This window comes from Myzus persicae, unplaced genomic scaffold (assembly GCF_001856785.1).
Source record: "Myzus persicae strain clone G006 unplaced genomic scaffold, MPER_G0061.0, whole genome shotgun sequence".
Lineage (NCBI taxonomy): Eukaryota > Metazoa > Arthropoda > Insecta > Hemiptera > Aphididae > Myzus > Myzus persicae.
The window spans coordinates 421,476-435,979 of record NW_019101697.1 but is presented as its reverse complement, the minus strand read 5'-3'; the positions used below and the strand labels follow the sequence as shown (position 1 = coordinate 435,979).

Here is a 14,504-nt window from a genome sequence, read left to right as displayed (position 1 = left end):
ATCTGTGAGTGTATGTGTGTGTGTGTGTGTGTGTGTGTGTGTGTGTGTGTGTGTGTGTGTGTGTGTACGGGAAAGGATGTGGTCTGTGGAGCAGTTGGTCGGCGGAGTGACGGCGGCGGTGGCAGTGGCGGAAAACCAAAACGAGTGGTGATGAGGTGCGGCCGTGGTAGATAGGTTCGCGGAGGCGGGTGCTGGTTGGCGGTAAGGGGTGACCGTGGCGCACCGAGGGGGGTTGCGTTGCGGATGGCTAGCGAGGGTGTAGCGGTAAATTTCTCGCTTTTCCAGGGCTCCGTACATCGCAGTCGCTGACCACGTCCGCGTCAGAGCGGTCCTGCAGTGCGTTTACAACCCGCACGTTCACCCATCCACTGGAGTAGTAAAATACTCGAGCGTATTTTTATCATATTATAACATTAAATGCTCGCGAGCATACGTTCGCGACAATCACGGCGAAAGGACGATCTATACTAATATTAGAATATACGGTGTGCAGCGATCTGTCGTAGTTTTTATCAAAATTATTATTCTACCGTCCGTCCGTCACACAGCAGTCGCGTGTATTGTCGTCGTCCGACCGGAAACATCGACGGCCTCACAAAAACCAACGAAACAGTGAGTATAAATTAATCACCAAAATATTTTTTCAGTACAATTGATGGTACGTAAAAGAAAAAATTGTATTGACGATAATACTTTTACATTCCAACGTACCACATGACTTGTATTCTAATACTACCTGTATTGTAATATTATTATTTGTTATTTTATACTTGAGTTACTATATCGCCTAGCATAATCGTCATCAAAATAATAAGCCACACGCACTAATTATAAGTAATAACGTAACACTTATATCATTAACATATTATTGTTACAACCTCGTTGACGCGTGTCCAGGTAGGTGACGATGATCGTAATGCGTATACCGTCGTACCCGTGCCTATTATTATAGTGGCTCATTAATTATTATAATCGATGTGTTTATGTTGGGTAAACACAAACGGGACGTCGTCACCGATAATGTTAGGTACGGTGGACCTCTGTAATATATATATAACATGGAAGCGGCTTATCAAATGTCGACGAACCGCTCGTGCACACGTGTATAATTTATACATATTATATTATTATTATTACGTACATAGGAATACGTCGCACTTTCTCCGATGTATGCAAATGGAATTTGAGTTTCACAAATGGTCGCCCCCTGCCCCACTGACGGTTTTAAACCAACCACTATTAGTATTACACATTGTGTAATTAAACACCTTAACGAATACTCGCTGTACCACGAATACGAAATACATTTTACAATATTGTACACTAATTGCGTTATGATACATAGGCAATAACGCATAGATATTGTATTAATATATTGTTCACGTTTCGTGACAGCAATAGTAATACCATCGTGGCCTACATTGTCAAGTATTTTTCTTTCCTAACGGCAGAATGGGATAGTACATTTTTTATATGGTTAATTAATTTTTGTTTTTAATTTCACAAAGTCAGGGTATAATCATTGTTTTTTTTAAGTGTACTAAATATCATTGTGTACACGTTTATAGAAACATTCCTTTATGTTGAACCCGATTTTTTAGGACTTTTCGTCCCCGTTTGTTACTTTTAGCACTTTTACGTACAATATTCGTATAAAAACAATGCAGATACCTAAATTTGATCTAACACATACAACTTTGAATGTATTCAACTTATATATTTTTTTCAGAGTATTGTCTTGTAGGTTAATAAACTTTTGATTCGTGAAGTAGTTTTTATATCATGGTTTATCTAATTAGGAAAATATGAATTGGTTTCAATCAATATATTCAAAAATAATTACGATAGGAGATTACAGTATAAACATATTTAGGGAATACATTATTATGAATTCAATTTTGAATATATTTATTTTTTATAAGTATTTTGTACATTTCTTTCCTCGTCTAACATAAGCTTAAAGCTATTTTTATGGGGACAGGTAATAGTCTACAACGAAAATAATTTATTACAATACTTAATAATATCATAAAAACATTTTTTCCCCATATGCTTTCAAACATATTACTATACCTTTTTTCTATGTTATATCTAAAATTTAAATTAAAACATATTTTCTCATATATTTTTAAAATATACCATTCTAATTTTAAAAAGTATAATTTTAATTTTAATTAATTGTTATAAAATGACAATAACGAAAGTGAATTAACTAAGGGCGATTACTGATAGTATAATTCATTTAAATTTATTGTTTGATTTAATTTCAATCTAATCACCTAACAGTTTAACAATGTCTTATTTACTAAAGCAGAATCTTATTGGTTTGATGACAATAATTGTTAAACTTTTTATGAATATGGAAGGAAACTATATCTGTAAATATAAACACCATATATTTTTTATAAAACAATAGAAAAAAATGTCTTTAGAACTTGATGAATGCTCAAGGACATTTTTTTTAATGTACACAACATAAATCAGAAATATAGCTGCTCCTGAATGTATTGATTTATTACAAATCCCCTCTTACGATCTTAATTTATTAGTTTTTGGAACATTTATAAAGACTAGAAGTGCGGCCAAAAGAGGTTATAAGCCAGTAGTAGCTGTTATAAATACGTTATAATAATAAAGTTCATATTGTAAAGTATAATTTATAAATACTGTAAGTAGCATATTATACATCAATAAAATTAATTTATAAATAACATTACAGATTATTACTAGAGCAGTAATTTAAATTACATTCAACTTTCAAAAATAATGTAATTAATTCGTTATTAGTTACAAATAATCCATTAAATTTCAATAATTACTAAATTGTATGATACCTAATAGTATAATAATTATAGGTAATATACTATTTTCACTTAATTTATATTAAGTCACTCAAAGCAGTCAAAGCAAACACAATTTTTAATCTGACAAACCATATACCCACAGATTATGAGAAAGCTGACTCACTCTTTCAGTGTACCTGAATACCAAATCCACAACTTATAATAATATTATTGAATACGTTGCGTATTATCATACTTAATATCATACGAAGTACCGGAAAACCGACCACACGACTGTGGTGTACCTATTTAGCCTACACATAACGCCGTGTGATTATTATTTTATTACCAATGTACAAAGTACATTAAAATTTAACTAACACTAGATACAATTCACTGCGAATGGATACTAAGCTAAAAAATGAGTTTTATGCATTTTTTAGCTATACATTATAGCAAAAAATAAACATGCACCCAACACACTTAAATGTACCCAACTACAAGATGAAATATTATGCACACCACTTAAATTCAAGTGCAATATTAATTTTTCTAATTAGATAAAATTCGTAGGTACATATCAATATGATAAAACCGGTAAGTCACTGAACCTTTTTCTATATTACTCAGCTGCACCTCTCTAACGCGATATATACTGTTATGATACCTTAGACCAGTCCCACACAAGACAGGGATTCCTATATACATTCGTAAAACATAACGATTATTTTTACTCGTGGTTTCCCAAGAGTTATAAGCTACTGATATTGCTGAGAACATAGAATATGACAAGTTGAAATTGATCCGTCGTTCGATATTATTTTATGTACTCAAAAGCATTTTCTCACTCTTCCTTTGGAAATTAAATAAACATTGTTCTATAAAAGTAATACATTTTGTTTCTCAAGTAACGACAACTCGGTTATTTTATTTACATGCAGTAAGGATAGATAGTATGGAAAAGCATTGGGTGTAAACTCCTAAACCTTATAAAGAGCTAAGGGAAATAATGTTGTATGCGTGACCTATGATAATCTCTTCATCGTCGATTTTTACTTAACCAACAATTTGGAGCTACGCAGGTTATGTACATTATGTTAGTGGTCATTTTTTTTAAAAATATTTTTAAATTGTGCACAAATCAGCTGTAAGAAAAAATTTTACTTTAACTGTCATCACAGTTAGTTAGGTTGTCAAAAATGCAGTAATTTTTTCCACTCTTAAATCTGAAATGAAATGTTTTTTTATCTGAACATTTCATTTTTACTTAAAAGTGTCTCGCTAAGGCTCCGTGGTTTTTGTTTTGACGTGATGGAATTCACTCAAAGAAAATATAAATAGGTGTAAGAAAATGAACCATATTATTCCTAAGTATACATTATAATAATCACACTCAATTCTTGTCTGGATATGGAGATTGTCAGCCTATATTACAAAGTATATGATATAGGTTGGTACTATCATATATTTAAATTGCTATCATCGTGGTAATTTGTTTTACTAATAGTAATACGATGATAAACTATACACAGGCAATACCTTAAAATTAATCTAAATCTTTTGAAAATGCCTTTGAATATAGTAAAATATAGTAATATTATAAGTAAACATTTCTCGTCCCAATAAATATTTTTGAATTACACTTCAAAATAACTAAAATCATTAATATTTGTTTAAGAATAAATATACATACATAAATAAATAAGAAATATAATACGTTTCATCAAAATGTTAAATTTAAATATCTTTAAAAACAATTGTGCTTGTAAGTATATTTATTAGATTTTTGGGTTTCAGTCAGAGCTACTTAAGAAAAAGCGGAACCTTGTATTATTTTTGAATGCCTCAGGCTATGTCATAATATATATAGGTCATTCCTATCTCTTATGTTATATTTGTTTTTATAAGCTACACATTTGTACAAAAAATCTTTTCACTTAGGTACAACATTAATAGGTACTAAATGAGAACGGAAGTGATCTATATTTTACTTTAGATAACCATTGGAATTATATTATATTTACACTCGTTTCCTCACGATCGATTGTATCAATTTAAAGAAAATATAAAATGAATATATAGGTTATCACAAAAATTGTAATCCCCGTGTTAGAGACCTGGTATTGTAACTTTCCCAGTTATTTCATTGCGTTACATAGATAGTAAATACTGAACAATAAATAGTAAAAATATAGAATTTCTAAAATATTCTAAATAAGTTCAATTTTCAAAAAAATGATGTATTCTATAATTACGATAAGTGTATAATATAGTTACTATTATATGCAATATTAGTACTTATTTTTCACTGTTCGTCTCTTACATGGTCATACACCGATGATTACGTATCTGAATAATCTGCAATCTTTCAAAAAAATGAACTTCATAAGTTAACACCTTTCACATTTATTTAAAATTATCACACTAACTGGACATATGTTAAACGTTATAGGTTTAAGAAATAATTACAATTGTTATACATAATATAATCTTTGTAATATTTAACACAACATTAATACAATTCAATCATAAATTATTATTTTCTCATTCAATTTTACAACAAGTACGTTTTTATGAATACTGCAAAGACCGTAAGTTGTAAAATCACAAGACTGCTGTACGCATTCAGAGTTGCACTAGACGGTGCTGATGTAGTGGTCGGTAGCCTACTCGTCACAGGAGAAACAGTTCTACCAGTTGGTGCGGCCGTGACTGGTGGTGGCGTTAATGTAGTGGTTTCTATCTCTGGTTCCTTTTCTCCGTACTGTGACGCCCATTGGTTAATTCCATCAGAATAACTGTTGAACCATTCCAAGTTGTATTCGACCACTTTGTACGAGTTTTCGAACGTAGGTCGTACGGAGGCTCGAAGAGTAGAATTGTTCTTGAAATTTTTTATCTAAAAATATAATTAAATATTAAACACATGCACGAACAGACTGATATGATCCCTGATTGCAGTCGATTTCTCTTATAAGTCTACCACTGACCGATATCTTTATTTTTCCCACAACTAACAGTCATCGGTAGCCGATACTGCACATTCGGTTAGAAAATATCATCTAGCCAGAGGAGGTTGTGGAAGAGTCACAGTGACACGGCATCTACCGGACTGCAATCACGGACTAATGGCGAGTTAGTTATTTCTCGTCATTGCATTCGTCGATTAAAAAGCCACGTGTCACCATGGGCAAATAAAACAACTAGATAGCCGACTGTAGGATAATATTGAAGTCGGCAGCCATATGCCAACGGTGAAAAATTGCATGATTGATAATATACATATTTATACATGTATTTGTAATATATATATATATCATAATATATCATATAAATGTTATCAATTGAGTTATTTTGTAAACATTGCCATGTTGACATAAAGCCAGATGACTTCAACGTTCCTGAGAGAATGTAATATGCAATTCACTATCTAGTTGTTTTATGTGTCTATAAGTGTCACTTATTATTATGGAAAAGACAAACACTTTATATTGCATTCATAAAAAATATAATTATTGATTTTACTCTATCTTGTATTAGAACGCCCTTGTATTTAAACTGTGTTACAATATATGCTTAACCATTAAATAATAAAAATGGAGATACTTATTATTTAAATTATTAATCAGCATTAATCGATAGGTGCTGTGCTGCATACAGTACTACCGAGACCACCATGGAGGCAGGACCGCATCAAGATGGATTAGAGAGAACATTAAACTAAAGAATTCATGATAGAGTTACATAATACTGTTAAACATTACCTAAGCAACGAGATTTTTAATAGGGATCACACTATTTTGACAGATTCATTTAAGCCCCGTTTAGACATACAATTTTTACAATTTCCTAACTATATTTTTAGTCAATAATAATATGACATTAACAAGTTGGAACATCATTAATTCAAACCTAATTGTGGTGCATAATATTTTAGTGTTTATGTTTATTGTATACTTTTTTAGATTATTTTTTTAATTTTTTAATTTATTTTTTTTAGACTTAGATTTAAAAAAATTCACCTTTTCGATTTGATCGTCGTCTGTCATTTTGGAAGCAAGAGTTGAATATATAAATGTAATGATATCTTCACCATTAGGTAGCTGATCCATAGTTGTGTTTATGTTGACTGACATAAATTCGTATAACACATCGAGACCCAATGGAGTCACTGATATTGCAGACACGACGGATCTCATGTCTTTTGTTTTGATCAGTCCGTTGGGTCCGTCTAGTATATGATTTATGTACCTGAAATCAAATATTATCACTCATAGTTCAATTATATCGATATGGAAAATATTTAAAAACCCATGATGTTAAATATGCAACATGATCTGAAATAACTCTTATAGATTTGTCATTGCTACACCTATTTATCGTCAATATTGAAAATATATACAATTTTGTTTAAATGACCAATTCTACCTATATTATGAACCTCTAGGTTTACGCAGTTTACGCAGTTTACCTATAAACTCATAGATTCGAAAACTTTTGGAACCTTTTCAATAAAAGCTATATTAATAATTTCTTTGAACTCCTATTATATAAGTTGCTATAGAATACTCACATATGATTTTTTTTTTTTTTTGTATTAAAATGGTACTATCATAATTTTTTTAGTTAATAAAAATACGACACTTAACAATTTGTACAAAATAAATATTTAAAAAAAACAAAATGTTAAAATCAAATACTTATGAACACAACTATGATGATTACTTTAATGATTTTCTCTCTTAATTTATTTGTAATGCAGACACATAAAAACCAGTCTTAATAATATTGGATTTACGTTGATATTTAAATACTCGTCGAATCTGTCTCCATTTTTTAGTGTTGACATAAAAAATATGCCCAGAATTAAGAAATGAAAAGTTATACAATTAATTGTTGTAATAGTGTTTGTATTATATATTTCAACTGAATCAAATCGGAAAACGATAGAGTTTTAATCTGATGAAGTAGGGTGACACATATACTACCTACTCAGTAGTATTTGCCGTTATAAAAATAAAATAAAACATAATTAATTAACACCACAGATATTATTCTCACTCTTTAATATTATTATCATTATTTAGTTAAATATTGGTCTATAAACTCAAATATTCTCAAATCATGCACAGCCAGGTGTACGAAAAGTAAATCTGGCACGTAATGCGTTTGTGTAGAATCAAATAACAAATCGATGTAAACCGTCACTCGAAGTCGCTTATACAAAAGAGCACTACATTGAGAGTCAATACACAAGTCAACTTCAAGCGTTACTTATTTTTTACTCAAAGATAGTAATATTGATGGCACTAAGCAAATAACATACTGAGACAATTGTGTCTTGTTGGTAGAACATCCTAAAGCGGACTCGACGGAGGATTTTTCCGAAATTGAGTTAGTGCTGTTATACAACGCTAACATGTTGTCAAAGACCGTTGGACCTTTGCTGTTCTTCACTCCAATGCAGAATGCCGCGTCCTTGATATCAGCAGGTATTCTGTATGGTACAATTATTCAAGTTAGGTATTTAGATGATCGCGATGCTAGTATGGTATAGTATGGTTACTGACTTCTCTCCGGCTTGCCATTTATTGAAGTATTCCTGTGCTTTCGTCGTACAGTACTTGTTCTCCAACCTACAAGCCCACGTCGAGAACGTTTCCCAAGCACTCAACACTCTAAACTCAGTGTTTCCGTTCGACACTAGGTCTTCTAGCTTTTTGTATATGGTTCCGGCCAAACTGCTAACGTGAGACTGAACGCAAAAAAATAAATGAAATTCTCGTTACACGTCTACTGGTTTATTATCATCGAACAAAGTCTATATATCCAGTGGATTAAAATATATGTGCATACCTTGAAGTCTTCGTATTCATCGCCGCTACGAGGCATGCGTTCTAACAAGTACGAGAAGCCGTTCATCGCCGAATACCACGGGGTTGTGTTGTTTTCATTCTTCAGATATTTGGACAAGTGCAATGGCACCGAATAGTCCAATTGGCCTGACCTCGCCAAATTGAAAGCGTCGTCTATCAGCTGGGCTCGGTTGAGCACATGGATATCGGTGGGTGTACGGTTCAGCTGCTGGATCAGCGCCATCCAGTTGTCGACTTCGTAGTTCACTCTGTAAAAACCTGATAAATAGACGGGTCAGTTTGAGATTGATTATTATTAAGCTCTGAAGGCATTACATCAACACTTACCGATTGACTGAGGGTTGAAAATGTACCAGCTTATATTTTCTGCAGGGCCTTCAAAAACAGTCAAGGCCGATTCTTTGTTCGTCCAAACAGACGAACTGTTGTAAGTGAAATTTTTGCTCACATCGGTTGTGTACGTGAGACAAATGTGCCATGCCGCCGTTTCGTTGGCGATTGCTTCGGACTGGTTTACGTAAAATCGAGCCTACATAAAAAATAAACAAAAAATAAAGGTAAGAAAAATATGTATGTAATGATATGTGGCTCGGTGAGGGCGGTCGTACGCTCAATCTGCGAAAACGGTCTGAGCGTACATACCGGCCGTCGTCGCTAGATTCCAGATGGGTGACCACCCGGCATTCTTAGCAACAAAATCCTTGCCACACATGCCACACATACATACGTCTTCCAATCAACCATTCTTTAATACAAACAGCTAATGACTTTTAGGTCAATACAAAAAATATATATAATCATAAACATAAATATTAAAATAAAATATTATATAATTATAAACATTTTTCAAAAACCAACATGACACAATAATATTCACAAAGCAGTTTGTTGTCTGAGTGCAACATTATTATTGTCATATTGAATAAATATACTTATCTATGTATTCGAATAAATTGTAATATTATTTATTATGTAATATAATGGTTATTATTTGATTACTTGAGTCACGAAAAATAATTTTGTAGTTGCATTTCTCGTAACATTCAAAACTGGATATCCCGATTGTAATGTCCAATTTGACATAAATTCGCTTACAGTCAATCCATTCCCAACATCATAATCATGGTCGTATAATATATTGTCAAATGATGAATACAGATCTCCAGGATCTGCTGCACTATAACTATAATTATTTACAAACGATACAGATAATTATCAATATAAACAATAAAATGAGACATGAACGTTTTAGTTAACGTACAAAGTGAGTGCTGATGTTAAACCGACTACGATTATTTACCTAAATTTACTCAAATAATTTTGAAGGGACAATTGGAACAAATTTTCGGACACCACGTATTTCAACATTCTCAGAACCGACGCCGCCTTGCCATACGTTATAGTATCAAATACATTATCAATCTCTTCTGGGGTATTCACGGACGAAGTTATCGGATGTCTGGGAGTCTGATCGTAGCCCAATGAATTCTGATTAGTTTCGACAACGAACAGTTCTTCCATCAGCCAACTGGTCCTCACCTACACCAAAAGTTATGATAAATTATATTTGGACATTTGTTTGTACAACATTGACCGAACAAATAATACTGTAGGCTAGCCGCTAGGTGCATATATTAATTAATAATTATACTTTACCATGCCGGTGGCGAAGTATTGGAAGTACCTCGCGAAACCCTCGTTAAGCCATGTGTAATCCCACCACTTACAGGTGACTAGGTTGCCGAACCATTGATGCGTGAACTCATGTTGCACAACTTCTGACGCCCGGATTTTTGATCTCGTTTTTGAATCATTTGACAAGAGCAGATAGAACTCCCTGCTCAAAAACAAAACAATTTTTTTTTGTTAAAGGTGTTTTGAAGGGAACAAGACATACTGATTAGCGTCTTCGTCTTTGTTGATTCATTTGCGCTTTACCTGTAAGTGTTCAATCCCCAGTTTTCCATTGCTCCGGCACGGAAATCGGGTATTGCCAACAGATCCATTTTGGGAAGCATGTAATTGATGCCCGTGTACTCCTCCAGCGCTTTAAGGTGTTTTGGTGCTTCGGTGGCTACATATTCAGTTTGATCCTTAACTGTTTCGTGTGTGTAAATTGTTATTTTTGAATCATTTTGATTTGGCACGAATTGACCCACATAAATGGCAGCTAAGTAAGTAGACATCAGCGGAGTTTCACTGAAGTTAACCGTGGTATTTTCTGGACTAAAATTCAAATTGTTGTGTTTTATTTTTAAATACAACTACAATTACATTAAAAAGTATTTCCAGATCATAATATTGCTATCACGATACAGTAAATAATAATAATAATAATAATAATATTGCTTTGAATTTAATCTTATCCAACAATGCACATTTTTGTACATATAAGTGTATAATAGCGATATTATAGTTTTTAACTAAATCTCTAAACAGATAAGTATTAGTACAAATATTACATGCAAATATCACGTCATCTTTCCTCAATTTATATTAATGTGGTTATATAAGAACCTTTTAACTTTGAAGGCTAACTAAATAACGTGCATCGTATAAACACTACAGGGCTTTAATAGTAACCTAAATTTATGATTGTCGATATTATTCAGTTACTATTCAACGACACTTACTGCTTTGTGTTTTAATCTCAATAATAAACTAGTGCCACAATATTTGTTAGAATGATTTGTAGATATAAAATATTGAGTACCTAAAAATGTATTTCACCTACTTATTAGTTATTACCCGAGTATGAATATTTTAAGAATTAAATTATTTGAATACATTTTCCCATGTAATTAATAAATAATTGCTTATTATAATATTTAATAATAAGTCACATAATAAATTATTGTCATCGAGAGTGGTGATCAAAACCATTGTGGTATATCTAATTGTACTTTGTTACATAAAGTGGCATCGGGTATTATAGTTGATTAATAATGAAAATAACGAAAAAATGTTTTTTGTTTTTTTACGAACAGTGCCCGTGCTCGATTACGTATAGTTGACACACTACATTTAAGATTTTGGCAAATGCACATAGACTAGTTACCTACGTTGACTACTTGATGTGTAACTACTGAATATTATAATATTATAATTACAATTTTGAAAAAAGTTGTTTCGTATTTAGTATTATTCTATATTATATGCTCTAAATGCATGGCTGTGAACGAAAATTACATATTAGTATGGGTCGAGTGAAAAAAAAACCCAGAACAAATAGTTTTTAAGTCGAAAAACGTATGGTTATATAGGTATAAATAAAGGTTATGTACGTATTAGGTGCATAATATATTGTTTATTACATTCTATTTTATTAGATTATACCGTTTGGTATTTTTTTTGTCGTGTTTAGTGTTGCACTAAATGTCTATTTGTATTCATGATATATCTCAATTACAACTTAGGTATACATATATATGTATATATTATATTATGTATTATTATATACTATGGTATACGCCTTATGAAAACAAATAAATTCGCCTAAACATTTAATTATAATGACATTCATTGAATATCTTATTGCTATTATAAGCTCATAAGCACTCGATAGATATTTTTCGTTTAATACAAACATACATTAATCATAGTGTACTTGAAAATTCAACCTATTTTAGAGCAAACCGCACAAGTACCTTTTGTGTTTCAGTACGGCCTATCATACTACCTACCTATCTTGCAAATAAATAATAATTAAGTACCCCACATAATAATTTTTGGTGCCACGCCTTTGTATTAAATTGATGAGACGATTTACTTTTGATAGATAATTATAACCGTGACGTAATACTGTAGTACACGTATGTGCTAAAAAAATTTTTTCGAGTGTCTTTTGAAAGTGATTTTTTCAACAAAACTACTTTTGAAGATATCGAAAAATTACTATTTCTTTAAAAGTAAAATGCGTTCAAAATGTTTGCGTTGAATAATTGATTAATGATTGAAAGTAATATATTTGTATTTTATGTTTATCACGTATAGAATGGTAGTCACTTTTACGGTATAGTGAATAAATTCGAAAAAATAATTCAAATATTTACCCATAAGTATAATTAATAGGATCATGTTTTTGTCACGTTTTTTAGAACAAAATTGATTTTGATTTTTTTTGTACTTCAAAACATAATATCATTTAATACGTCTTCAACTTAATAAAGGCTCATATACTTATTTCGTTTGTCATTTATAAATATTATAATACAATAAAGCAAATACCCATTCGATGTACAATTAAAGTGTCCTTACCCTTCTTCGGTTCTTACAATTGGCATATTGGACAATGCCGTCTGATTCTTTTGCTTCACCACCGATATGTTGAACTTGGCCTTGTACATCGGTTCGTCGTAGCACGGGAATGCCATCCTCGCGGACCTCGCTTCGAATTGCGTCACGGCCAACCACCTGTTGGTATACATACTCAGTGTAGTCGTAAGTCAATAAAAAAAAACCTCCCTTCAGAGTTTGCCATTGTATGACATGTCACTCGCAAGTATTTCACTCAAAAATCAAATTTCTGCTTTAATTTTTGAGCAGTCAATATAATAATAATGTGAAGCATAAAAATAACAACGACAACATCATTAGGAGGTGCTCACTTTGTCACTCCGTCTTCAACATACGAACTCTTGTACAGACCAATCATGTCGTCCCGGATGCGCCCAGTGTAATTCATGGTCAATAGCAGCTGTTTATTAATGGGTACGATTCTTTGTAAACGGATTTCGAATTGTTCGTTTTTGGTCAGGTAATTGATCCCGGTAACCACCATGTCCCTGGGTAACTTAGGATTCGTGACATCCGTTACCAACACGCTAGTCACCGAAAGCCCATTGAAGTTGAGCGTTACCTTGTCGGTGTCTGGTTTTATAATTTCCACTACTATTTTGGCACGGCCTTCGAACGAAGAGTTACTAATGTTTGGAGCAAACCACAAATCGTACGACAGGGGCCTCGTATCTTCTGGCAACCGAAACACGTCCATCTTCTGGTCGTCGGGATCTGCTTGTCCACGAACCAGGACGCATAGCAGCGCCGCTGATAGGACCGCGACGAGCTTAAACATCATTTCCGACAACGACGACAATTATGATCTCTGCGTAACGCAAGTAATGACGACGGTAACGAATATTGCGCAGGGTAGCTCCAGACACTACTCAGCCACTGCCTGAACTAATATGAACACAAACTGTCGTCGCATAACTGAGGTTTCGTCGTCGTGTGTAATGGCCTCTTTTATCTTATCTCTTCGAGTGCGTTGAGATAGCGGAGTTTTAAGAGGACGTCGTACCAGAATGTGTAGTCTCCTTCTTACAAACGTCTACAATACGGCAAATATGCGTTAAGCAGTTTCAATTTTGTATTGTTAGCTTAATATTAATGTGATATATTATCAAACTTAAAGGTTAGGTAATTATTTTGTTGGATTTTATTACGATACTTAAGTTTTTATTCAAGTCTTGAATATTATGTAAAATATAAATAATTAAAAATGCTCATAACTTGCTTAAAACTTAAACTGTCGTAAAAAAACCCCCCCATCAAAGATCACTGATAATGTTCTTACCTTTAAATTGCATAAACCATAGTAGGTTAATTCACTATGTTAAAGCTCACAACACACAATTGGAACTGCTAATCTTATATTTTGGTATGTCATTCGTTAGTAAGGCGGAGACAACACATACGGGCAAGTTGTACTCTTAACGACAAATTTAACTTGGAACCACGCGAACGATATTCACTCCAAACGTCAGTCCTTGCTTCATGACTTGTAGGGAAAAGCGGCGTAATTCCGCACTAGAGGCAAAACTGTATGATAAGGTGTTCTCAACAT

General features: G+C 32.7%; 2 protein-coding genes across 2 annotated transcripts in view; one reads left to right on the top strand and one right to left on the bottom strand.

The window, feature by feature from the left end:
* Positions 1-309: 309 nt before the first annotated feature.
* The window catches only part of LOC111030181 (ly6/PLAUR domain-containing protein 6B-like), a 62,775-nt gene continuing 48,580 nt past the window's right edge, over positions 310-14,504 (top strand). Inside the window, exon 1 of the mRNA XM_022309572.1 lies at positions 310-612. The gene's annotated coding sequence lies outside the window, so the exon portion shown is untranslated. The remainder of the gene's footprint in view (positions 613-14,504) is intronic.
* Positions 5,170-13,736, bottom strand: LOC111030179 (aminopeptidase N-like). Its single transcript, XM_022309571.1, has 12 exons — positions 13,267-13,736; positions 12,917-13,072; positions 10,598-10,885; positions 10,316-10,496; positions 9,960-10,198; positions 9,659-9,842; positions 8,987-9,188; positions 8,640-8,917; positions 8,354-8,538; positions 8,110-8,280; positions 6,806-7,034; positions 5,170-5,682 (listed from the first exon to the last, which is right to left on the bottom strand). Exons 1-12 carry the CDS (start codon positions 13,734-13,736, stop codon positions 5,338-5,340), a joined length of 2,928 nt encoding a protein of 975 aa, XP_022165263.1. The 3' UTR covers positions 5,170-5,337.

Excerpts from the sequence above, each read along its gene's own strand:
- LOC111030179 (XM_022309571.1), bottom strand. The coding sequence starts at position 13,736 with ATGATGTTTAAGCTCGTCGCGGTCCTATCAGCGGCGCTGCTATGCGTC. Across the intron at positions 13,073-13,266 it reads GTTGAAGACGGAGTGACAAA|GTGGTTGGCCGTGACGCAAT; the intron begins GTGAGCACCTCC and ends GTATACCAACAG. Across the intron at positions 9,843-9,959 it reads AATTATTTGAGTAAATTTAG|TTATAGTGCAGCAGATCCTG; the intron begins GTAAATAATCGT and ends AAATAATTATAG.